We start from the raw sequence: 27138 nt of genomic DNA, 5'->3' as shown, positions 1-27138 counted from the left end.
TGAGCAGTTTGGTGAACTGGTTGTTGGAAGAAATCATAAGGGCAGAGAACCGATTGTTACATTATTTGAATCCCACCACTGAACATACCTGATCTACCCCTGCCCACAATGCAGATTTAATGCTTGTTATTTGAGACAAACCTTCAAATAAGGGGAAGCCTCATGCCCACAATAGCCTCAGTTGTAGATGTTTTCCCTCCTATCAAAAAGTGACTTTTTAGAACCTTTTATCTAGATCCCTATGAGCCAAACCCTCCCTGCTTTGAACATAATTTGGTTTCCAGTTACGTGGAAAAGCAAGAGGGGGAGAAAAAAAATGGATTCAAGTACTTGTTGGAACAGATATGTGCTTTAATAATAAAGGGGCCATTTTGCAGAATTACACACAACGCAGTCTATGGCTTAAGATCGGCCTTCAACAAATTGCATCTGTTCCAAGCTGAAGACACTCAGTTGACAGACATGAAAAAAAAATATGGCATTTTTATTTTACTAAGCTTGTTGTGGGCAACCAGACATAGCTGTGCCAGATGTTCAGTGATCACAAATAAGGATGGATAAATCTGGGGAAACGTATTAAAAAAAGAAATAACCCCTATACTTCTATCTTCTGTCCTCATGGTTTGTCATCTACAGCCCCAAGCACTGTAATGTATAACAGATATCAGGGTTTATCCTACACCCCTTTTTCTCTCTCCTAGGTGTGGGTAAAGAATAATTCTCTGGTGTATTTAAACAAGGATCTTTTCTTTTAAATAAAAAAGGTGATCTATGACAGTCATAATTCTTGCTCTTTAGCACATGGGGCTGATGGATGATGTGGATTTGCAAACTGATAGGGTCTAATTTATAACAAAAAAGAGAATTTAATGCTCCCTTTAGCTGGGGATGGAGGGAAGAAAGAAAGAAAAAAAAGGCAGTTTTCTCTCCCCTCCCAGACTCTGCATTTTAAAAAGACATGTAAAAAAGGGTTTTTATAATCAACGACAAGGCTAAAATATTCACAAAAGATATTTACAATATTGATTCTTAAAATATTTGATTTTGCATAATGAACAGCACTTTTTTCTTTAAAAAAGAGAGAGAACTGGAGCAAAAGTAAAACGTAAGGACAGGTCTACGTAAAATATCTGTAAAAAGTCAACACTTCTGTTGGAAAAGAATAAAGGAACTAAAACTGCCATTTCCTGTTTAGCTACAGCAAGATGCTGTGGGTTAGCGCATATCTATATATATATATCTTTATCTATACATATAAGGAGAGATATATAGATATCTATATGCATTATATCTCAAAATGCATGTACAGCAGTGGCAGTAGAACAAATGCTCCAAGAATTTTCAAGCATGACTTCAGCAGAGAGAACAAATGCAGGATGGATGCAGAGTTTTTATTTTATCATGCCAATCATTGGTAAGATGATGATGATGGAACTTACACATAGAAACCAACAAGCCAGAGAACCCCTGGCCTAAATCTGACAGCCTACTGTTGAAATCAAATATAGAAATATTTGATTTGATTCTGGACAGGGAAGGAAGCAATTGTAATTTTTTAGGACGGAAGGAAGGAAGGAAGGAAGGAGTTAAAGAGAGGAGAGGAAGAGAGGTAGGGAGAAATTAGAGGAAGGAAGAAAAAGTAGATTTATTTATTTAGCCTATGACAAGAGAAAGGAGCCAGAGTTAGGGATGAAGGAGATTGAGCAAGGAAGGAAGGAGTTAGAGAGAGGAAGGAAGGAAAAAAGATTATTTACCTTATGGCAAGGGAAAGGAGAGAGGAAGTGACAGAGGAGTTAGAGGAAGGAAGGAAGGAAGGAAGGAAGGAAGGAAGGAAGGAAGGAAGGAAGGAAGGAAGGAAGGAAGGAAGGAAAGAAAGGAGGGAGGGAGGGAGGGAAGGAAAGCAATATCTGTACACAGAAGGCAGATGTTGAAACAGAAGTTAGGGAGAGGAGAGGAAGGGATGAAGGAAATAGACGAAGGAAGGAAGGAAAGCAATATCTGTACACAGAAGGCACATGTTGAAACAGATGTTGGCCTGCAACAAAGCAGAGTTGGCACACATGCACTTTTTAAAACACATAGTTTACTGTACATAATTTATAAAAAGAGGACGACAGCACGAGAGTGGGCTCAGAAGTGACTGGAAGATCATGCAGGAAGGAAGCAACTGAGGGAGAATCACAAATGCCAGTGAAGCATTCGGCATGAGAATTGGCAGGAAAATTGCACCAGAATGACTTCAATTTTTCCCCCCCATGCCCAATATCCTTGGAAATTTACAGTGTTTTTAAAAAAAGAAAATGAAGGAAGAAAGAAAGAAAAGAAGAGGGAGAAGTGCTGGCAGGTAAAATGATAAAACTCAAGAACAAAAGGATGAGTCACAACACAGCCTGGAAAACCTAAGACAAGCACTTAGGGTTATTTGGTGTTTCTCTTCATATAAACGCCTGTTTCAATTCCTCAAACGAGTTTCTCCTCTCTTGGTTTGGATGAAGTGGGAAGGGACATCTGGTCAGTCAAAACACAATCAAGATTTTAGCTGTGACGTGATGGAAACCTACCACTTTTTTTTTTTTTTATCACCACCTAACAGGGTCTCCAACCTTGGCAACTTTAAGACTTGTGGAATTCAACTCCCAGAGTTCCTCAGCCAGCAAAGCTGGCTGAGGAACTCTGGGAGTTGAAGTCCACAAGTCTTAAAGTTGCCAAGGTTGGAGACCCCTGCTGTAGGGTATAGGACAACTCATCATGGCCAACTCACTGCCGGACAATTCACCGCAGGAATTAACTAATAGAACAAGAGAGTACACTAATATCAAAGAAATGGTGGAGTAGAATCATTAAAGAAAGGGTGCCAAAGGAGGGACAGAATTAAACGTGAATGACAGAAATTAAAATAATATTTAAATTATTTGAAATACTTAAATTGAACTATAGAATTGTCCCGCAACGACTTGTCCTATGGTGAGTTGGCCGTGGAGAGCCCCATTCTTCACCCTGCAGGTTAAAAAGGGGTAGTTTTGATTACCTGCTTATGGTGGCTATCTGGAATTTGAACCCCTTCCCTCATCTTGCAAAGGGGCCCTTTTTCCCCTTGTCCCTTCCCCTTTCCCGTAGGAACGGAGCAATTTTCTAACCGCCCGAGTAAAGAAAAGAGAACGTTCTCACGGCTAATAATATTTTGCAGGGTTTTCTTACTTCCTGTGCAAGGTTCTTGCCTTTCTCCCATTTTTCTTTCCTTTTTCCTTTTTCCTTCCCCCCCCCCAAGGGACTGACCGTTCTATTGCCCAAAAGACAGTTAATGGAGAGAAAACGTTTGTCAAAAAACACACGGGAAGTCCGACTGCAACATGTTGTGTAAAGGGAAAGAGTTGTTTTGCCCACAAGAGAGATTAAATCAAATCAAAGATGCTACAATTGACTACTAAAAAAAACCCCCATGCTTGCCACAACCTGGAGATTTCACAGGACCATGGGGGTGGGTGAGGAAACCCCGCTGTCTGATGTCTCCCTCTGACACGTGTTGTATTTGTACCCTACTTGTGACATGACTGGTTTCTTTGTGCTTTTTGGTATTTTCGAGTTCCGAGTCTGAACTGTGCTGCCAACGGTTGTCCTTATTTCGTCTGACAGAGAGACTGGAATCTGCATAACTTGGAGAGGACCGAGTGGAACAGACATTACAGCCAAAGGAAGTAAACACATGGAAGAACACCAGTTGGAAAGACACTCTGAAACTGGTCAAGGATGGACCTGCTGCCCTTTTCTTTCTTTCCTTGCTGAGAGTGGCTGGGATGTTCCTTGAGAGATATCCCAAAAGTCATCCACTCTTTCGGTCTGCAGAACCAGCCGGAAGAGTGAGGTTTTTCCACAACCGTACAAACAGTCTGTGATGTGGCCAGGCAGTCTAAGAGGTCAACCCCGGTTTTTTCCTCTTGCTTCTCTCCACCGCCACGGCCCAAACTTGGGACTCAAGCAGGTCCGAGGTGAAGACAGGAAGGAGTGTGTGCTGCTGTACGCTCGAGCGGTGAGCTTGTCCTTGTGGGAAAGAGTTACTCGAGATCCCTCGCTGTGAAGCTATGGATGTGTCGAACGGGAGGAAGGTGTCTTGGGAGTGAAATGCAGAAGGCTTCAGTTGTTCTCAAAAAGAGAGAGAAGGTCATCGTTGCTATTGCTTGGTAAGTCAGGAGGATCCAAGTAGGAAAGTAACTCGTCAGGGTTTGTGAGCTCGGGAAGTAGCTACAACAGAAAAAGAAGACAGGTGGTGAAGCTCTTGTCAAGCGTGCAGGCATCCATGGCCCATGTTGGTTGGAAGAGGCAACTTCTAAAGCATATACAGAGACTCTCAATGACAACAGAATGTTGACCTGCCGTGGTGCCTTCATTGACGGAAGCCAACCAGAAATGACTCTTTGAGCATCTTTGTCTCTTGCATACAACCACATAATTTGACCTTTTGTATATTTACTTCCTTCTCTCCATAAAACAGATGGTTGAAGTTTCACCAAGATTTCTATTCACCTGTTCTAAGACATGCCTTTTAGTATGCCCTAATCTCCAACTAGGATTAATTGGCCAGTGTCAGAAATAAATTTGTTTGATAGACCAAGTTGGCAGTCAAAAGTGGCCATCAGCATTTTTTCAATGCAGCCATCAAATTGCCAGCCAATACAGTTACACACCCAGGCAACAAATCACACACACACACACACTATTTCTACTAATGTTTTCTTAAAGCCAACATCCTTTCCTAGTTGTGTTCAAGCATGTTTCAACTCAAAATTTAGTGAGAGAAAGCCTTACAATAATTAAAGTTTGCAACAGTTGATCAATTAACAGAACAAATAAAACTGCTGTCGAATTAACTAATATCATGTAGCTTCTTTGATCCACTTATTCAGGACATTCCACACTCTGGAATTAGGTGAAATGAATGAAAACATTGTTAAGACTTTTGATTTTGCCAGCATCAAGAAATATAAAATTACATCCCACCTTTTCCCCTTCCAAATGCCACAGGTATTTGTCACAGTTTAGAGAGTTTGAACAATCTTATCTGAACGTACAAATGTGAAGTGAAAGAGTTGGGCTTTACCTACGTGGGTGCTTCCATCCACATTTCTGAATTATTTTGCCCCCCCAAAAAAAAAAAAAAAAAAAAAAGGTCTTGCATGTTAGCTTTGGCTAACTTTCTTGTTTATGAAAAAAAAAAATCATTTTGCCCCAGCTCATCACAAGGACGAGTGACAAAATCGTTAGATGACTGCATCTTAGCAAGCACAGAGAAACAGTAAACCCTCCTTAGAGTTAACTTAACTCTTAGTAACTTTATGAACATGTCCGTGTGATTGCTTTGAACACTACATTGCCTTTTGTTCACAATGCCTTTCTCCCAGTCTCCTAGCTTGTAGTTTTGGAATTTCCCAGGGCTTTTTCTTGAGGAGGGAAAGAGTCTTAACTTACTCAACTTTTTTTTTTCAGACCAACCTGAAAGAAAACTGACCAGTCTGATCTAAAGTTAACTAGATGCTGCCACCTAGCCTGACATAGCAAACATTACACAACATTAAATATACTCGCTGCGGGAGCATCGAGTCAAAAAGGAAGAATATTTCTCTAAGTCTAAAGTACAGATGTTTGACACCCAGGTGGTCAATTAACTCTACAATACATCAAGTGTCCTATAAATGGATTTTGGAGATTCTAGCAGGGAACTGCAGTTTCTTGCACTCCCTTGATCTATCTGGGGTGATCTGACGTGATCTCCGAGGGTGTAGTTTCAGGAGGGACACACATGGAGCGGTGAAGGCAGGGGGAATCAGCCACCGAATTTGCCAGATCAGCCAAATCAATCCTTAAGATCAATAAAAAGGTAAAGGTTTTCCCTGTCCAGTTTCTAACTCCAGGGGTGTGGTGCTGATCTGTGCTTCCTCGCCGAGGGAGCCAGCGTTGTCCTGAGACACTTCCGTGGTTATTTGGCCGGCATGACTATACACCGAGGTGCGTGGGATGCTGTTACTTTTCCGCCAAAGTGGTACCTATTTATCTACTCGCATTTGCATGCTTTCGAACTGCTAGGTAGACAGGAGCCGGAGCAAGGAACGGGAGCTTACCCCATTGTGCAGCATACGGGTCTCAAACTCAGGCTATCCAGCTTTCAGCATCTTTAACCTCTGAGCTACCACATCCCCTTAAGATCAATAGGGTGAGTTTACAGCCAGATCAGCCGCATGTCCTAGTTCACGTCTCTTTAATGTCCAGTCCTTCACTCTTTGAACAATTTGTGGTGCACACAGAAGCTTTTCTTTTTTAAAACAATTGTGGCTGTCTTACATTCTTTTGCTATGGGCTGTGTTAGCAAGAGTTAGTCAACAAAGTGAACAAAGGCTTAACCTTGGTGGCTTCTTGCCACTCTGCCATTCTAATTCCTTAGTTTGAAATTCAGATAAAAAATTGCGACTTTGGTGAAGCTTTGTAAGCTGAGCTGATTAACTTCAGGGCTAGCAGGTAGATTTGGGAAGCGGTGAAAACATCCTGAAATAAGACAACATTAAACAATTTCTATACTGTTATCAAGAAACCTACATGAATATGTCCATATAGGCTACTCTATTTGCAGTAAGGTTTAAAGAAGAAGAACTGTGTTATAGACCTCCAAATGCCTCTGTACAGGACAGAAGACCATTCTGAATATGTTAGGCCTGGAGAAAAGGGCTGGTGGTAGAGGAGAAATAGTCCAAAAATCAGATTCATGTTTGTCTATCAAAATAAACTTCTCTAAGAACAGAAGAATGTTATCAACATCACATTATCCCAAAGGTGCTTTTCCAAAAGGCAACTGGACTTTCTTGATTTTTTCCCCCCTTGAAAATATTTTGCTTCTCATCCAAGAAGCTTCTTCAGTTTTTCAAGAAAAAAAACCACAAGAAAATCCAGTTGACATTTGAAAGAGTACTTATGGGACAATGGTGACCTGGATGAATGAGAACATCCACAGGTGTTATTAAGATGTTATCTTTTATACCTACTAATCAATCAAACATTTTATAACAAGCCACAATTTCTATTGTGCTTCACAATTGCTTCATGTCCCTGAAATGTATTGCCAGAGAGGAAATGAGGAGCAAGCAGAGAATGGATTTGAATTTCATGCGTATCAGCTCTTCTTAACTTCCCAGCCCAGTTCTCCATTGTCTACACACTGATAAGATTGTTTTAACAACATTTAACATATATTTTCTGTCAGTCGATGGGGTCATAAATCAACCCAAACAGACTGGGCATGCCCCAGCTATCTCCTAAACAATATGTGGGCATAGACTATGTAAGCCAGGGCTATCCAACCTTGGCAACTTTATGACTGAAGGACTTCAATTCCCAGAATTCCTCAGCCAGCATAGCAATAGCACTTAGACGTATATCCTGCTTCACAGAGTTTTACAGCCCTCTAAGTAGTTTACAGAGTCAGCCTCTTGCTCTCAACAATCTGGGTTTTACCCACCTTGGAAGGATGGAAGGCTGAGTCAACCTTGAGCCTGGTGAGATTCGAACTGCCACATTGCAGGCAGCTGGCAGTCCGCAGAAGTAGCCTGCCATACTGCACTCTAACCACTGCGCCACCACGGATCATAGCTGACCTAGTGTCAGAATTCCAGCGATCGCCCTAATTAAATCATGAGCCTCGAGCCAAACTTCAAAAAACTTCAAAGGATTTATTCGGAGCGACTGCTGACGTGACCTGTATGAAGCCGACTCTGAGATACGTAATTTACATGACCCTGTTTCCCCATCCCCACCCCTCTGGGTGTATCATAATTCAGATTGTCCAACAGAACATGTTCATGGACTGGGTGTCCTCAATCACGCTCTCCAATAGAGGATTTTCGGCCCAAAATACCCGGTTGCCTCAGTTACAATCTTTGTGAGATAAGCTTGGAATGTGCTTCTGAGTTCATTTGCTGTATGCTCCTTCAGGTTTTTTCCCCCCCTCCCTCTTTCTTATGGCAACTTGGAAACTGTCATAGGAATGTTTTATGATGCCTAGTGTAGCTGGCTGGGGAATTCTGGGAACTGAAGTCCACAAAGTTGGAGACCCCTCTGATGTAAGAGGTACCCTTCCTCCCACCTTTTCTGACCTTGAATGCACCGTGAAGGGAAGCGGATGACAGAATGACACAGACTTACATCCAGCGAAGGTTCCGGCATGTCAGATGTTCCCTGCCCACCAGGTGGAGCTTCTAAAGCGGCTGAGGGGTTAAAGGCCAGGTCGCTGTGAGGATGGTTGCTAGAAGCGGCCTGGGTCGGCTGCCGGGACGGCTGAGTCGGGGGACCACTGTGATGTAATGGCTGCCCTGACTGGCTGCTGGGATGAGGGACGTGCAAACCTTGAGGCATGGAGCTATGGGATTGATCAGTGTTGCCAGCATGAGGGATCTGCAGAAGGAGGAAAGAAGCAGGAGAGAGACATGAGGAGATGAGGTGGCAAGCCGGAAGATGGGGAGAGCATGGTGCGTGGGGAGGGGAGGGGGAAGGGGAGGGATTGTTTCATAAACCATCATTGCTACAAGCCGTCATCATCCAGGAAAAAACCCGTTTGGGCGCTCGCCTGAACCCCCGGCATTCAAAACACAATTTTTAGAACAATGCTTGGAATAAGAAATGATGGTTCTATTGTCCAACCTGATGCCTTGAAAATTCTCTCTAATTGGGAAAGTTGAAATGTCTTTAGTTTTTCTAGTCCAAAAGATATTTTTTTTTTTTCAAGAGGCAACTGGACTTCATTTTTTCCTGGAAGGCGTTTCGCTTCTCATCGAAGAAGCTTCTTCAGTTCTCACCGAACTGAGTGAATCAGAGCTGAAGAAGCTTCTTGGGTGAGAAGCGAAACCCCTTCAAGGAAAAACGAAGTCCAGCTGCCTTTTGGAAATAGCATCTTTGGGACAACCATGACCTGGATGACTGAAAATCTCCATAAACATTTAATTTTTCTAGTATGTTAACTTCTAGTTAATTCTCTAATCTGTTGACTTCTTTAACTTTTCTGGTATGAATTCTAATAAACCGAGCATAACTTTCTGAGTTTTTCTTTGGGGCAAAATACTTTCCAACTAAACAAATATGCATCAGAGAATCAACTCTTGACAGTTTAGTTGCATGGTGCAAGGAACAAAAAGAAATGAGAAAATTAGTATTTCACTCATTTTTTTAAAAAATCCCTCCAACTGTTCTTACTATTCTGCATATAGGCATACTCTCTCTCTCTCTCTCTCTCTCTCTGTGTGTGTGTGTGTGTGTTGATGGACTCTCTTTTTACACAGGTCTTCCTTCATTGCTGACCATGACTGAAGAATAACCAAATTGAAAGAGACCCTGAAGGTCTCCTAGTCCAACTCCCTTTCAAGCAGGAAATTCTATACTATTTCAGACAAATTGTCTGGAGTCAAGTTGTTCCACTGGCCAATTGTCCTCACCATCAGGAAATTTCTCCTTAGTTTTAGGTTGCTTCTCTCCTTGGTTAGCTTCTAACCATTGTTTCTTGTCCAGCCTTCAGGTTTTTCGAGAATAGCTTGACTCCTTCTTCTTTGTGGCAGCCCTTCAAATATTGGAAGACAGCTATCATGTTTCCCCTAGTCCTTCTTTTCATTAAGCTAGACATACCCAATTCCTTCAAACCGTTCTTCAGATGTTTTGTTGCTCTTTACTGCACTCTTTCCAGAGCCTCAACCTCTTGTTTACATTGGGGTGACCAAAACTGGGCGCAGAATTCCAAATGTGGCCTTACCAAGGTTTTATATGTATGAAAATTATATGTATGAATTAAAAAAGGGGGTGTCTTTTAAACTCATCTGTATATATAGTTGCAAACCCCACACACAAACATAAGGACACAAAAGGAAGTGCACAAACTTCATAGAACATATAGACTTCCTCTATATCGTATATGAACTGTTTTCATGTATGTAGTCACAGCACACTATATTTCAGCCAGCTGAATTTTCTTCAACTTTAGACATCTAGAAGGAAATCATTTGTGCTCTCATTTAAACGGGCGTTCTACTCTTTGAAGACCAATGTAGTTTTTCTTTCCTTTTAAAATCATGGTACTCAGTAGCTGCCATTCAACCTTCCTCATTTACTCATTGAGGCAGATTCCAGGCAAATTAAGAGCACATCCCTAAAACCTGAAACATCCTGTACTGCCAACATGGCCATCGTAATATAAAACAAACCATCATGATTGACACAACATTATTCAGGGGACTCCAGAAAATATATGGGCCTTCTCCCACTGCTAAACTGGGTGTTCATCCTCCCATCCTCCTGCTCCAGTTGGCAGGAATCTTCATCCCCAATATCTTTTCTGCATCTCTTAGCAGTGCCTGACCTGATTTCTTTCAAAGATAATGACTAACCAAACTTAAGTTGATTGAGGTTGCCCTTGGATGGGTTAGAAGAACAGAGAACATTCCCCTTTTGATGGTGGTCGAGATCAAAGGGCCAGATGAAGACAACACCATGAAGAGAAGTTGGCAAAGAGATGTTATTGGGACATGTTTGTGCCATGGTGAGATGCAAGTCAGTGACGACCTTGTAAAGCCACAAGGTGGCTGAGGTGGAACTTCTGTCTTCTACAAATGCCCAAGCCCACCTCCCTGCCCCAAATGTTCAAGGCGATATGCTAACATTTGCAATTGGATCTTCAGACAGCACAAAGATGAACCAGGACATCTCCTTCATTTGAGATGGGGGACAGGAAAACAATGAGCCAAGCCAAAGTTTGCAAAATTGGCATTTTACGTTTGTAAAGAAATAAGAGTAACTTTGCATGTTTTTCTGTTTTGAAAAGTAGGGGGGTGGGGGTGGGTAGAGATTCCTGTTATTTTCTTTCCTATCTGGTTTGCAGAATAAGGGAAATGAATATTTCCCCTTCTATTGCCAGAAGGAAGGAAAGGAAAGGGAGGAAGGAAGGAGAGGGAGGGATGGGGAGGAAGGAAAGGGGGAGGGAGGGAGGGGGAGGAAGGAGGAAGATGGGAGGGAGGAAGGAAAGGAAGGGAAGGGAAGGGAGGGAGGGAAGGAAAGGGGAAGAGAGGAAGGAGAAGAAAGTGGGAGGGAGGAAGGAAAGGAAAGGGAGGAGAGGAAGCAAGGAGAGGGAGGGATGGGGAGGAAGGAAAGGGGGAGGAGAGAGGGAGGAAAGAAGGAAGGAGGAACATGGGAGGGAGGGAAGGAGGGGAAGGAAGGAGAGGAAAGAAAAGTGGGAGGGAGGGAGGAAGGAAAGGAAAGGAGGGGAAGAAAGAAGGAAGGGGAGAGAGGAAAGAAAGGGAGGGGAAGGAGGGAGGGAGGAAGCAAGTTGCCCCCATTTCTTAGTACCTAGTTAATCTCAGTCCTTATAGTGTGAAATAAAGCTGAATATCGGCTCAATTTCAATTTTTTTTTTTTGCAGACGGTGCTATTTTCCAGCCTCAGAATCAATTGCATTAAGGCATGCACTGCAGACTGCTTCACCTTCCCGTAGCCAAGATACATTAAACATGATTTATGAAAAGGCTAAAAGTAATGGCTTCTGGGAGAGACCTCATATGGGGAAGTGGATCTTAAATAATCACAAGCCAGGGCAGGCTTTCCCTCTTTTAAAGAGGTTAAGTGTGGTTTCCTTTCGAAAAAGGATTTACCTCTTTCTGGGTTTCTGGATGCGTGCATGGCAGCTGAACGTTAAGCTTGTAATTGTTCTATCAAGAGAATCTGAAAATAAGCAACCTCCAAATGGATTTTTTTGGGGGCTCATTTATTTCAGAAACAAAATTAATTCCATGCACAAAATGCATCCGTATTAAAAAAAGTAATCCTGCCTTTAGATTTGATAACTGGTTTGGGCAACAGGAACTGCAACAAGTAGGGATATGCCAAACTCTCCAGTTTGAGGTGGAGAAACTTCTGGAGAACTTTGGCTCTTCCAAAAAGTCAACTGGAATTTCTTGGGTGGTTGTTTTTTTTTCCTGGAAAACATTTCACTTTGGACACATCTGCTGTTTCCAGAGGAAAATTCTCCAAACCCAAAGGGGTTTGAAAGTATCTGAGGCATGATTTGGCATTCTAGACTTATTTCAAGGGCGATACCACGAAACCCCCCTAGGAATGCCAGGGTCTAGAAAAGAGTTAGCATGGCACGGAGGAAGAATGGAAAAAGAAGGTCTCAAGATACGACTTTGGGTGTGAGAAGTTGTTGGGTCTCATGCGTGTGGCCAGAACCTAAGTGGAATGAGTTCAGCCAAAGAGTGTGAGATGTATCGGCCCCAAGGATTTAAATGAAACACGCAACTCCACTCTGTTTATTCCTTAAACTGATTTAAGGAAAGGGGGAAGTAGAATACTTGTTTTGTAGCAATACGTCCCACTCCAGATGACTCCATTTAGGAAATCAGTGGAACAAAATGTATGCAACTATAGGTGGGTTTAGGGACCATTCAACGGCACTGAAAAAAACATCTGTTTTTCACACTGCTATTGCAGCATCCCCATTGTCACACGATCAAAATTCAGACAACTGGCCACTGGCTCATATTTATGACAGTTGCAGTGTTTCGGGGTCTTTTGTCTGAAATGGAGGTCTTGGAGATCACCTAGTCCAACCCCCTGCTCAATTGAGATTGAGATTGGCTGTCCAATCTCTTCTTCAAAACCTCCAGTGATGGAGTGCCCACAACTTTTGAAGGCAAACCGTTCCACTGATCAATAGTTCTATTTTCAATGGTCATAAGTGCAAGGGTGGGTTGTAACTCACCTTTTTCAGTGCCGTTCAAACTTTTAACAGTCACTAAACAGATGGCTGTAAGCCGGGAACTACCTGAACATGTTGGGGACATGGAAAGGCAAATAGCATTTTTTCCCCCCGAATCCTACTTTTCTATTCAGCGAGATGCTTTGCGATGATTGTAATCCCAAAATACCCCCGTGAGTTTTCGTTGCGCCTCTGTAGCACTTGGAAAATAAAAAATAAAGTTGATAATGTGCCAGGGAAAAATAGGAAATATGGAATCTGTTGTCCGTGTATTGTTTTGTTCATGGCTAGAAAGACACGGACATCTTGGTTATTACTCCCCAAGGACTGTTGAGGAAGATCAACAATTATCTTTTATCAGAAGTGAGTGGCGTCGTAACCTTAAATATGGGAGCATTTTGGCAAATCGTGTACAAGGTCCAATAGAAGGCAGTTTTATGTATCTGAGGAACAGATATTTCAACACCATTTTATTAATATCTTCAGAATATTTTTTTTTCCTACCTTAACAGGAATTGTCTGAAATGGATATAGCATCTTGGGCAATATGTTCATTTTAATCGCTGCTACTCTTCCAGTTAGTGAAAGTTGCAAATTGCCCCATTTTTCTATCTCTGTTTTAATCTGCTGTTTCAGTTTGTAATAGTTATCTTCTTTGATTGTTCCACATCTTGCTGTCAACTGTATTCCTAAGTATTTAACTTTTTAAACTATCTGAATATCTATGTTTTTGTCAGTTCTTTTTTCTGTTTCTCTGTCATATTTTTCACCAATATTTTTGTTGTCCCTTTATTTATTTCTAATGCAGCCATTTCCTCATATTCCTCTATCCTTGTTATCAACTTTGGCCCTGTTTTTAAAGGTTCTTCTAATATAAAAACCAAATAATCTGCAAACGCTTGTAGCTGAGGAACAGATGAGGACTGTAGCAGTGGTGGTGTGCTACCAGTTCAGCCCGGTTGCTACCGGTTCAGCTGAACTGGTAGCGAAAAAAGCCTCCGACGATCAGCTGAGAGGAGGGAAAAAAGCGGGATCAGTTCAGAGGAGAAAGAAGGGAAAAGCGAAGGATCAGCCCTCTCACCCACCTCTGTACTTTTCTCTTCTTTATCCTCCCAGATAATTGGCGCTGCAGGCCTCAGCTGGTGTGGGGGAAGCTGTGCACGTGCTTTAGGTGTGCAAATGTTGCGCACATGTGTGCGCACTATCACCAAACTAGTAGTGGAACAGGAAGGATCCCACTGCTGGACTGTAGGCAGTACAGCGACTGCAGTCCCTGAAACCACTTGAATCGTGTCCTTGTATCAATTTTGATCTTCTTATGTGGCTTCAAGCAGGCGAAGTTAAATATCCCCTCATGTAATAAAAGCTGGATTGAAAGGACCTTCATTTCACATACTTTGGATGTGAGCAGGCGAAACTGACCATTTGGGAAGGTCACCAAGAAGGCACTGAGACCACTGGGGAGTGGCTGTACCGAGTCATAACAATGGCCCTTAAGACTTATATATACCGATTTATCGGCGTATAACACGCACTTTTTCCCCCTGAAAATAGGGGCAAATGATGTATGCGTGTTATACGCCGATATAATGTTAAGAAGCCTTCGGTGAATGCTGCTGGGATCGGGATCAAGGACACAAATGAAAGAAGGGGAGGAGGAAGCAACCGAAGCCTGTCCTTCTCTCTGGGTCAGCTCTCTCAGTCGCTCTCTCGCTCCTCCACCAGCACAGGAAGAAACTGCTTCAAAGAAGCGGGGCTTTCCTGTCGCCCAGCTTCCCTGAAGCGCCCGTTTCCCCCACCCCCCCCGTCCGCCCGCCCGCCCGCAGTCCGCTCCGTTCTGCCTGCCTGCCTGCCTTCGTTAATGGTTGAATCGAACAGCTTCGGCTGAGTAAAAGAGGCGAATAGTTATTATCCTCAGCCGAAGCTGCTCCCAAACAACCAGAAACTAAGGCAGGCAGGCAGGCAGGCAGAATGGGACACTGTGGATTGAAGCGCGCGCGGGTGGGAGTGGGGGTGAAACGGGCGCTGGAATAGCTGCGGCGACAGGAAAAGCCCCCCGCTTCTTTGAAGCAGTTTCTTCCTTGGATGGTGGAGCAGCGAGAGAGCGAAGCCTCCTTCTCTTCTCTTCCTCTCCCCCCGGTCCTTGCAAAAATTTTCTGCTTGAAACCGGTCCCTGGTACAAAAAGGTTGGGGACCACTGATTTACCTTATAAGTGGTAATAATATTAATAAAAAAAAGTTCTGAGCTACCCTTATTTTGCTTCAAAGTTTTTATTTAGAAATTTAATTTTTTTTCCTGAAATTTCCCTCTTAAAATGAAGATGCGTGTTATACGCCTGTGCGTGTTATACGCCGATAAATACGGTATACTGCTTCACAGTGCTTTTACAGCTCTCTCTCAGAAGTTGACAGAGTTGGCATATTGGCCCCCAACAATCTGGGTCCTCTTTTTACCCACCTCGGAAGCAGTGTTGTGTTTCAAAAAGTTTTTCCCTACTGGTTTGGAGCTTGCTTCGTGCGTGCATGCTCAGTGCTCAAACTCCACCCTCTGAATCAAGGCTGGTGAGCTGTGCAGGTACGTGGCTATCATGCGCACATGCCAAACTCACAAATCGCATGTGTGCAGGGCTCAGAGATGGCCCCAGCTGAGCTAATAAACAGCAGAATATAGGAGAGGTGAGAGGTAAGAGCAGGGGCAGGTGGGCGGAGCCAGTCAAAATTTTCCCTACCGGTCCACAAGGACCGGTCAGAACCGGCTGAATACCACCTCTGCTCAGAAGGATGGAAGGCTGAGTCAACCTTGAGCCGGTCAGGATCAAACTCCAGGCAGCAGGCATTCTAACCACTGCGCCACCAAGGTTCCAGTTATGACATTTGGCGTTGTCATAAATGGCAGAGAAAACGTAAGAAAATGCTTCCCCTAGTCTGTTTACTAGTCTGTGAGGCACTATTTGAATCTTGGGAGAAGAAAAAGATATTTCCTTCCTAGTTCCTACATAGAATATTGTGTCATATTTTGACACAATGAACAACATGGCCAAATGGCCTTTTCAATATACCTGTAAGATATACCTACCTACCTATCTATGTCTCTATGTCTCTATGTCTCTATGTCTCTATCTATCTATCTATCTATCTATCTATCTATCTATCTATCTATCTATCTATCTATCTATCTATCTATCTATCTATCTATCTGATATATTGAAAAGGCCATTTGTTGTTCATTATGTCAAAATATGTAGATGCCCTCACAGGCTCTTTATATACTGTATATGTTGGTGTAATAAAAAAGTAAAAGTACAATAAATGAGAGATAGCATTTGTCCCTTGGGTTGAAGATTATCAAGAATCTGTGTCCCCATGTTAGTCCTGCACCTTAATCACGTCCCTGTAGAAAACACCTCTTTCAGGATACCTCATGGAAATAGGGAAGTTGTGGCATTTGTGTGATTGCTCCATCACACAAGATTCGTCACTGGTGCCCACGGAGATGCATGGACCAGTCTAAGTGGATGGCTACAGCAGAAGAAACAGGAGCTGGTCATCTAATCTCGGTCCCAAAGGTTGTTGTGCAAAAGCAATGGGACTTTCTCGGTCTTTTTCCTTGGAAATATTTCACGTCTTATCCAAGAAGCTTCTTCAGTTCAGCTTCTTGGATGAGAAGTGAAATGTTTTCAAGGCAAAAGAAACCAAGAAAGTCCTGTTGTCTTTTGGAAAAAGCACTTTTGGGACAACCATGAACTACATCAGTGGCCCCCAACCTTTTTTGTGCCACAGCCCGGTACCGGCATCACAAAATGATCCATGGCCCGGTACCGGCATCAGCACACATGGCAAGGCGAGCCGAGCGACCGGCCAGCCAGCCGTCCCCCGCTTCTCCCCGCCACTTTCAACTCCTCCTTTGTACCTTTGTCGATGGGCTTCGGGACAGCTCCGGGATGGTCGCTCGGCTCGCCTTGCCTTGGGTGCTGAAAGAATCCTCGTGCCTTAGTTTTGTTCGAAGCCGCCCACCACCCCTTCGATGAAACTAAGGCGTGAGGATTCCTTCAGGACCCAAATGCTGCTTTCCAACCGGAAAAGCTCACTGGAAGCACTTTCTCATCAAAACAAGATGGCGGCACCCAGCAAACCGGCGGCCCGGTAGAAAATGTTCCACGGACCGGTACCGGTCCGGGGCCCAGTGGTTGGGGACCCCTGAACTACATGACGGAGAATCTCCACGGACATCTGATCTCTGCTTTATTTCCCAGGCATTGCCTTGCAAAGGGAAAGCCATACATCTTTAAGGAACTCACTTTCTTTTCTTTTTCCTGCTGCCCCAGTTTTTTTTTAAAGGTTTCCTTTTACTTAGCTTACTGTGTACTCCCAATTATGCACTCTGCCTGTGGACAGAAGGTCATATGAGCAAGGTAAATAAGTAAGATCCTTACAGATTCCTGCATGGGATGACTTAAGGGTTTATCAAGCGCTGCCATGTTGCTGGTCATATCCGGTGGATGTGACAACTGGGGACCATGCATGAAGTCATTCATAGATGTCCCACCAGGATTCCCATGGGGAAAATCAAAATTGCTGTGGCCTTGGTAACTGTTACCTAAACAGTAAAGAAAAGTAAAGTAAGAACAGTAAAGTTGGAATCAAAATCAAACCAATGAGCCCAGGTCCTAATTCTTCTTCAGTGTCTAGACCAAGGGTCTTCAAACTTGACAGCTTTAAGACTTGTGGATTTCAACTCCCAGAATTCCTCCTCTAGTCATGTTAGATCAGGAATTCTGGGAGTTTTAAGTCCACAAGTCTTAAATTTGCCAAGTTTGAAGATCCTTGGTCTAGAACAAACTTTAAATTGCCAGAATGAATCCACCTTCTTGGATTGTTGTTGGCCAAAAATAAGTCATTATTGGTACATGTCTTTGGCAGTAGCCGACATACCAGCAGATGAGCTCTCCACATTCACAGAAGCATGTTGTTATCTACTAAGGGCCTCCACTTGAGCATATGGTCCCTATGAGCCCATCATCTTCTTTACAAGTTGCAATAATTAAGAGACTTCTACTGCAAAAGGGAGGGAGGGAGGGAGGGAGAAAAGATGGGAGGGAGGGAGCGAGCGAGGGAGTAAGGAAGGAAGATTTCTGATGGTTCAGAAGAATAGTCAATGGGGAAGCCAGAAGGAAGCCAGAAGTTTTTCTCGTTCCCACTCTTTTCTTGCCAACTGTGATAATTCTGCTTCTCTGCTTAGAGAACAAAAGATCCCTGAAACAATGACCCAGTGAGGCATGAATTCCCTAGGATTCTAGGAAAGTTTCAATAATAAGAGACTTCCATCCCACTGCTTCCATCCCTTGGTTCATACTGCATGTATTCACCTTGGCTACTGTATTCACTGGAGTTGGTTCCTCCGGGAGGTGGTGGGATTGACGGGTAGGGAGATGGACCTGGACCGAGGGCAGCAATCATCTCCATCACATTTGGCATGATCATCTGGCTGGGACTCATGGTCTTGAACCTTTTGGAAGGAATGCCATCTGGATCGTCCTTGATGTGAATGTCTGACTTGATTGGGACAGGTCTCCAGCTGCATGTGGGGTCAATTGTGACTTCTTCAAACTCAGAGCTGTGAAAACACAATACATTCAATAACACTGAGAGCTCTCAATAGAGCATATACATTTTAGATGCTACTAATGTCATTATCAGAGGGACATGGTGGCTCAGGGGCTAAGACGCTGCTGAGCTTCTCAATCAGACAGGCCGGCAGTTCGGCAGTTCGAATCCCTAGCGCCATGTAACAGAGTGAGCTCCCATTACTTGTCCCAACTTCTGCCAACCTAGCAGTTTGAAAGCAAGTAAAAAAAAAATGCAAGTAGAAAAATAGGGACTCCTTTGATTGCAATAAGCAATCAAATCATACTAGGAAACAAGTCAATAAAAATCATTAGGATACAAGTGGCAAAGTCATACAGTCATGAGTGGGAGGGGATGGGCAATAGGGAGTGACGAGAAGATTAATAGTAATAATAGTGCAGACTTTGTAAATAGTCTGTGAAAAAAATCTCATTAAAAGAGACACTTACTTTTGTATAGCGTTCAAAATGCCCCACATGTACTGATCTACCTCCAGGCCCTCCAGCAGAGCTGTTTTACTGGAAGAGAAAAAGGGGACACCCATTTATGTGCTTTTATTGCATTTGCCATGTGATATAAGTTCTCGAAGGGATATAAGTAAAGCAGCAAACCACTTCTATGCGTCTGCCATGGAAATAAGGAGAATTTCATTACTTGGGCATGTCCAGGTGAACACTAACAATCGAGTTGACTTGGGAGAATCGTTTCAAGTAGCATAGCCTATGTAGAACATAGGACATAGAAATCACAGGGCTGGAAGGGGCCTCAAAGGTCTTCTAGTCCAACCCCCTGCTCAAGGCAGGGATCCTTATACTATTCAGGTCACATGGTTGTCCTGTCTGTTTTTGAAAACCTCCAGGGATGGAGCACTCCCAATTGCAGGAGGCAAGCTTTTCCACTGGTTAATTGTTCTCACTGTCAGGAAATTTCTTCTTAGTTCTAAGTTGGATCTTTCTTGGATGCTCATCTACCCATTACGTCTTGTCCTGCCCTCACTGCTTTGGAGAATAAATCAACCCTCTCTTCCCTGTGACAGCCTCTCAAATATTGGAAGACAGTTATCATGTCCCTCTTAAATCTTCTCTTTGATAGGCGAGACATAGTTCCCTCAATCATACGATTTAGCTTCCAGACCCTTTATCATCATCATAAAAAAATAATAATAAAGGTCTACAGCAAAGTTTACTGATCACATTAAAAAATAATAATACTGTTAGGTTAACTGTGTTACATCCAGAGGTGGTATTCAGCCGGTTCTGTCCAGTTCTGGAGAACCAGTAGTGGAAATTTTGAGTAGTTCGGAGAACCAGCAAATCCCACTTCTGACTAGCCCCGCCCCCATCTCTTCTCTGCCTCCCATTGAGTCCCAGCTGATTGGCTGGCTCTTCTTTGGTTGCCCTGCACAGGAGAACGGAGCTGGAAAGCAGGTTAGTGGGGTGGGGAGCAGAGGTGGTATTCAGCCGGTTCTGACCAGTTCTGGAGAACCGGTAGCGGAAAATTTGAGTAGTTCGGAGAACCAGCAAATCCCACTTCTGACTAGCCCCGCCCCCATCTCTTCTCTGCCTCCCCTTGAGTCCCAGCTGATTGGCTGGCTCCTCTTTGGTTGCCCTGCAGAGGAGAACGAAGCTGGAAAGCAGGTTAGTAGGGTGGGGAGGGAATGGAGATGTTGCAATATCCTTTCCCTGCCACACCCACCAAGCCACGCCTATAGAAACGGTAGTAAACTTTTTTGAATCCCACCACTGGTTACATCTCTGGTTTCACTGGCGCAAAATGGAAGCATAACTTTGCATTCCTCTGGTTTTTTGTTGTGATAGTACCACAGTCTTTCATGTTACCACTCACTTGCATACGGGGCATCTCCAGGTGCCTCGTTCGCAGTTCAGCTGGAGGTAGGATTCCAGATCAAAACACTGTGGAAGAAAAAGCAGGGGAATCTTAATGAAATGATGGGTGCGGCTTGCAAAGCACGCCGACGATGCCACCGCCAAGAAGACCCTCTCAATGGGTGGGAATAAAGAAGAGAAGCTGAGCCATCAAATGCACGCCAGGAAGAAAACAACAACAACAACAACAACAACCCATCAGGCTGGGATTCAAACCATGACACGAAAGTTGATCGTTTTAATCATTGAAAACACTAGGATTGAAAACAATTATTGAATTGAAAACAATATAGGATTGAAAACAATTATTAATTATTGAAAACACTAGTCCCCAACCTTTCTGGCTTTGCAGAGTGGTTGGACAGAGTGGGGGAAGAATAGTTCCATGCGAGTAGCAGGCGCGCACGAGCTCGCCTGTCGCTCGTGCATGGCCAGGTTCTGAATGGGCCACGGGCCAGGGCCAGGTTGCGGGTTGGGGGCCCCCGTAGTAGGATACAAAATCATAGAGGAGAAAGCTGTTCTCTCAAGCACATATCTGTTGAAAAATGTGTTCTAAGGTTTGGGATGGGAAACATAGGATATATCCTTAAAAAAAATAAAAATAAAAATTGCAATGCCGGCTAGAGAAGTCTTCCAATCGGGGTTGAGGGAATCAGCTCAAATACGCACAAGGAATACTGGCAGGTTTTGGGGGGGATATGGGAGGAGAGTATTCCACGTTATGTGCACCTGGAACTCTTTGATTAGATTAGATGAACAGAGTTGGAAGGGATCTTGTAGGTCATCTAGTCCAGCTCGCCACCCAAGCAGGAGACCCGACTCCATTTCTTACAGGTGGCAGTCCAGTCTCTCCTTCAAAGCCTCCATTGATGAAGCTCCCACAACTTCCGAAGGCAACTTCTGTTTCATGGGCTGATTGTTCTCACTGGCAGAAAATGTCTCCTTATTTCCAGGTTGAATCTCTCCTTGATCAGTTTCCATCCATTATTCCTTGTCTGGACTGCAGGTGCTTTAACAGTGTCCAAAGCATCCCTCCCATCAAACAGTCCCACAGGAACTCAGGGAGGTTGAAGGTCAAGCAGAAGTGGAAAGAAAATCCACTTACTTCTAAGAGAAGTTGGGTGTAAAGTAACTAAAAGGCAGGGAAAGCTCAGTAGGGTTTTGAAGATGATTTTGGAGACAGTCATTTGAATGTCTTTTGGATACAAGGACTTCAGCTTTAGATTAATTAGCATTTTTGCAGTAGAAAGGCAGGCACAGCCTGGGAGGCGGAGTCAAGAGAGGAATCAGCTTGGAATCCTTATATCGCCACAAGCATTCCATGTCCATCCCCCTTTGAATTCTGTGAATTCTTATCCAGCGCCAATTTAGTGCTGACTGTTAGTTGACCAGATTCTTGTGCATAGGTGTGAGCAATATATCAGCTTAATGGGAACTTAATGAACGATCCTGATTCTTCATACCTGCAATGTCCTCCGACTCTTCCTCAGAGGCTGGCTTAAGGGCTGTTTCTGATCCAAAAAAATGCCCCCCAAATGGCTGAAAAACACCCTGAAAACAGTCCAAAAAACAGCCTGAAAATGGCCTCAAAAACAGGCCCAAAATGGGTGGGGCCGAAGCCAGCTAGTGGTGGGATTAGCCCCACCTGGCTGAATCCTACTTCTGCCTTTGAGGCGAGTGGCCGGGAGGCAGGGCTGGGTGTGACACCACTCACGCAGTCACATGACCAACCGGCCACGCCTACCCAGCCAAGAGAACCAGTTGTTAAGTTATTCCAATCCCACCACCGATTAGTACTATTGGTAGTTAATAATTAGCTGGATGACTGTACAAATTTGTCAAACAAATAAACACAACGTTGCACCCTGAACGGGACAGGAGAGGGCACTCACCTGTACATGCTTGCAATCGTGACCTCTTGCTGGAAGCTGGATCCGCCGGAATGTGATGGGACATTTGAGAGAGACTTTGATGGCTGTCTGCTCCACACCATCTTCCCCGTTGAGAGGTGCGTTGCCCGAAGAGGCAGCCACGCTGCTAAAATTTCTCTTGACTGTTGCAAAAAAAAAAAAAGGGGGAGCGATAATAGAATTAATACTTAGGGGGAAAAGCCCTCACTTATTTTCTCTCCCCTGGTATAGTCGATAAAATGAGGAGAGTCCATGGCTTAGAAGTTAATATAACATATCTATCTAACATGTAAGTAGCCCGGGTTTGAATCCCAGAAGGGTATGGCTAACTGATGAGAGAGCTAAATATCTTGAAATAGATCTATACTAGTCTCCCTTTATTTCTTTTTCGGTAAGTATAAATTTAACACAAAAATAGTTTGTCGTGAAAGCAACTGCCTGCAAAGGCTCCTGGATTGGGGCTGAAAGGCAAAAGTGGAAGCAGGATGCTCTGTTCCACAGTTGGGTAGATCAGGTTGCCCTGATAAAAAACACATGCTTAAAACTGTTTTAACAGCAGGATACACATCCTTGGCTTGAGAGAAACTGTCATGCCCCTGTTGGAGTCTGAATCTGAGGAGGAAGATGAACAGCTGACAGGAAGCAGGATGTGGAGGAAACTGGGGAAGGGCGAAGTCTGGCTGGGCAGAGCAAGGGAGAGATAGAACAAGGGAGGGGAAGTTCAGAGGAAGACCCAGGCCCACCCCCTCTTCATCCTAGGGCACGCAGAGAGGAAAGGAGAAGGGAGCAAGGTGGGTTGTGTGGCTTACGGGGGAGGAAAGGGCCCTGATTCCCTTCATTAGCCACATTCAGGGAAGAGAGTTTAAAAGAGATGCAAGCTGAGAGCGGCAGCAGCTGGGAACAAATGTGAGTTTATCTTTTGTTGACTTTGTTATCTGCGTTCCTGACATCCTCCCAACTGGGTTGAATTACTGCCATTCCTTCATGTCTGGAATTCCTTCTCTTGCTCTGCTAGACTAATTACCCCATCTTGCCTTGATTGGACTTATAATAACGTTTTTGTTGACAATGTTTTGGACTTGATTCTCTGCAGCCAAAGGCTGTTCCTGAGAGTGTTTTTCTCCAGACCAGAAGGTAACCAGGACATTGGGGGCAAAGTTGGAGCTAATAAAGGGACTCCTGCTTATTCTTTGTCTGTATTGCCTTTGTGCCACGCCCCTTTGGGTCATCACAGAAACTGTCCCAGGACTGGATGGAGTTCACTGTCTGCCTCCCAGGCCAATCAACACAGAAGTTCTACTCACTTTTGGTGATACAATGTTCAGCTGGAAGCAGGCGTTTCTTTAATAGGCCCTGAAGAACAGAACGGACCGAAGGTCGGTGTACTAACTGCAAAACAAACAAATGGGACTGGGGGAAAGGGAAAATAAAAAAAATCAGTGGTCTATAGAGGACCCGTGGTTTAACTTTTCATTCTAGGCTCCAGATCAACTTTTATCCTGAATATTTTGCTGAAATTGGCTGGCAGATTCAAATGCTCAGTGAGGTAGCAAATTATATCATGCTGTGTTATATTAATTCCATAAAACCTGGATTCACGAGTCCAAATTGGAGCCCTTGATCCAATTCAGTTATTTGCATAAGAGTTCTGAATTAGGTGTTCTTGAAGTATGAACAATTGATCTACACTTTTTTTCTAACTTTTTCCCGTAATTTTTAGTGGCATGTACCTAATTATCTGGTTGAATCCTTAACTCAGAATAGGTACAAGACACTTTGGCGTCCAAGACATAAAACCTGAAGAATATTAGATATTACCACAAAACGTAATACTAAATTAACCAATTAACCATTTGGGGCTCTCTAAAAGCCCCCCAGGATCTACCAAGGATAGTATTTGGCCTGAATCTTCCTACAGTTTCTGGAAAAAAAAACAGAATAACAGAGTTGGAAGGGACCTTGGAGGTCTTCTAGACCAACCTCCTTTTCAGGCAGGAAACCCTACACCATTTCAGACACGTAGCTGTCCAATCTCTTCTTGAAAGCCTCCAGTGATGGAGCAGTTACAACTTCTGGAGGCAAGTTGTTCCACTGATTAATTGCTCTCACTTTCAGGAAATTCCTCCTTAGTTCTAGGTTGCTTCTTTCCTTGACTAGTTTCCATCTGTTGCTTCTTGTCCTGCCTTCTGGTGCTTTGGAGAATAGCTTGACTCCCTCTTCTTTATATCTTAACAATTTCTGTTGAATCATTACTTAAAATAGAGCCCTGTGTCCTAGTCTGTGAGCATGACAGTGCATTTGTACATATGCACAGACAACACAGGAAAAAAAGAGGTTTTGCTGAGCTTAGCATAATGTTTCATGTACATATGTTTACAGACTGTTTCTCTAGACAGTCTATCATGGTATAGAAACTGAATTTGAAATTTTTTTTAAGCTAACCTGGTTTGGCCTTAGTAGAAATGGAACTTAAGAAACATTACAAGCTGTGAAACACTGGTGAAGAATCAGAGGTGGTGTTCGGCAGGTTCTGACCGGTTCTGGAGAACCGGTAGCGGAAATATTGAGTAGTTTGGAGAACCGGCCAATCCCACCCCTGACTGGCCCCACCCTCACCTATTCCCTGCCTCCCATTGTCCCACCTGATCAGCTGGGTCTCCTTTAGTTGCCCTGCACAGGAGAACAGAGCTGGAAAGCAGGTTAGTGGGGTGGGGAGGGAATGGGGATTTTGCAGTATCCTTCCCCTGCCACACCCACCAAGCCATGCCCACCGAGCCACTCCATGCCCACAGAACCAGTAGTTAAAATTTTTGATTCCCACCACCGTAAAGAATACTAGGAATATGAAGTCTTGCTAGGATGTTTCCTTAATCTAAAGCTATTTCCAAACAGCCAAACCACAGAATTAACAGAGCCATTAGCTACTTACACAACAGCATGCCGTGACAGTGATTTGAATCGTGTTTCTTCCTGGCTGGCAAACGTGCTTGAGGTGCAGAGGTTTATGCGACGTTTTGTTGTCGCCCCGTTCGATGGTGAGTGGAGTTGCGTTGACACTGACCTGGACCGATGCTGGCCAGTTCGTATTCATTTGCCGGTCTTCGTGGTGATAACATTTGAATTGTAACTCCAAGTCTGATCTGTCAGAGAAGACAGGTGTTTGCATCGCTATTAGCACCTGCCCGTTACATGCGTAAGGCAGAGCTGGAAGGGACTTTGAAGGTCTTCTAGTCCAGCCCCCTCTTCAAGCAAGAGACCCTAGACCACTCCAGACAAGTGACTGTCCAGTCTCTTCTTAAAAACCTCCAGTGAGGAAGCTCCAACAATTTCTGGTGGCAAACCGTTCCACTGGTTAATTGTCTAGCTTCAAAATGGGAGTGGGCTTCCCATCCACCGCTGACCCAAGAAAGAGCCTTCTGGCTCCCCTTTGGTTCGGCATCCTGGGTCATCCACCCCGCCCTGCCCCGTTGCAATCCTACCTCCACATGAGGGTCTGATGGACGGTCGGCCGCAGGTGAAAGACATGATTGCTGACCGCCAGGTTGTGCTCCAACCGGAAGGGCTCTAAGACGACCCCGTCTCGCACGGGGAACGTCAGGCGCAGCTCGTCGTTATGGCTGGCTGGGATGAAAGAGGGGGAGAAAAGTTAATGGTGGACTTTGAATCAGGATGGAGCTGGAAGGGACCTTGGAGGTCTTCTAGTCCAGTCCCCTGCTCAAGCAGGAGAACCAGGGGTGGGATTCTGCTGGTTCGGACCAGTTCAGGGAAACTGGATGTTAAATTTACATCTGGTTCGCCGAACCGGTAGTTGAACCAACTGGCTGGCCCCACCCACCCCACCCTGCCCCTCCCAGGAGTCTCCAGGCAGCCCGTTTTGGATGCAGGTAAGTGCAGGAGGCTCTGGGAGGGTGAAAAACGGGACTTCCGAAAGTCTGGAAATGGGACTGTTTCCAGCTTCCAGAGGGCCTCCGAACCCCAGGGGAGGTGGTTTTTGCCCTTCCAGAGGCCCGAGGGAAGCCTCTGGACCCTGGGGAAGGTGAAAAATGGCTCTCCCGGAAGTTCTGGTAGGCCACACCCACCATGGCTAAGTCCCTACCCAACATCTGGGCAGGGAACCTGTTAGGTATAAAATTGATACCAAATATGGTTTGGGTGAATAAATATATAAAACTTAGATATCATGGTTTAAGTGCTTATCACTTTAAGCACAATGTTGCAGGCAATTAGCCGATTAAGGGTGCGGTTAGAAGTTACAATATAAGGAAGCATTAGAAGCTGGAAAGCTTACTGTGACTAACTGTGAATACTGTTTGTACTGTGCCTGTGACCGAGATGATCCTGTCTGCTACTGTTTGCTGATTTACTGCGGAATTCAACTGTTCTACTGTTTGAGCGTCTTGCTGAATATCCAGCGTTTGTTTCTCTGGAGAGAGGCACCGGAGGAGAAGAAGATATCTTTATCGACTGATAAAGATATTGTAAGGACTCTTAACTTGGACTGTAATAGTGAGTCTTACTGGATGGAAATATAGTGAATGACAAATGGACTGAATGACAATGCTTTAAACTCTAAATGGATTAAAAACTATTTAAACTACAAACAGTGTTTGTGTTCAGTGTGTTTATACTCTGGGGCCCTTCCACTCTCGTTTGGCTGCCTGGCTTGACTACTGCTGCAATACTCTGCTAGGGGTTAATCCCCAAATACTAACATTGGTTATGGGCCCAGCAGCATAGTCTAACTAACCAGGATATAGCAGAGAGAGTTGGTGTGAGTTGCACATTACTGTAAAAACAAACTGTTTTAATTAGTTTAAAATAGTCAAAATATCTGAAGAGTAATGGCACAAGTAAATTTGTCACAACTGTCCATGATATCCAGACTGGATGGAACAAACTATGTTTCATGGTCAATGAAATGTAGTTTACTTCTACGCAGAGAAGG

General features: G+C 44.0%; 1 protein-coding gene across 10 annotated transcripts in view; it reads right to left on the bottom strand.

Moving 5' to 3' along the window:
• Window positions 1-3257: 3257 nt before the first annotated feature.
• ZMIZ1 (zinc finger MIZ-type containing 1) overlaps window positions 3258-27138 on the bottom strand; it is a 392646-nt gene continuing 368765 nt past the window's right edge. For 9 of the 10 annotated variants that reach the window (XM_087963911.1, XM_087963916.1, XM_087963914.1 and 6 more), the window contains 10 exons: window positions 25673-25814; window positions 25123-25333; window positions 23498-23603; window positions 22176-22336; window positions 20243-20310; window positions 18847-18915; window positions 18139-18386; window positions 17206-17369; window positions 8185-8433; window positions 3258-4239 (listed from right to left, as the gene is read on the bottom strand). In XM_087963911.1, the coding sequence (XP_087820037.1) occupies window positions 4132-4239; window positions 8185-8433; window positions 17206-17369; window positions 18139-18386; window positions 18847-18915; window positions 20243-20310; window positions 22176-22336; window positions 23498-23603; window positions 25123-25333; window positions 25673-25814 (1526 nt within the window). In that variant the 3' untranslated portion in view covers window positions 3258-4131. The remainder of the gene's footprint in view (window positions 4240-8184; window positions 8434-17205; window positions 17370-18138; window positions 18387-18846; window positions 18916-20242; window positions 20311-22175; window positions 22337-23497; window positions 23604-25122; window positions 25334-25672; window positions 25815-27138) is intronic. The other variant, XM_087963918.1, reaches the window with a different exon arrangement.

Source organism: Notechis scutatus, chromosome 4 (assembly GCF_049901735.1).
Source record: "Notechis scutatus isolate UNSWTSFEM ecotype Mainland chromosome 4, rNotScu1.2, whole genome shotgun sequence".
NCBI classification, from domain to species: domain Eukaryota; kingdom Metazoa; phylum Chordata; class Lepidosauria; order Squamata; family Elapidae; genus Notechis; species Notechis scutatus.
The sequence above is the reverse complement of the archived record's forward strand: the minus strand, read 5'-3'. Positions and strand labels throughout refer to the sequence as shown.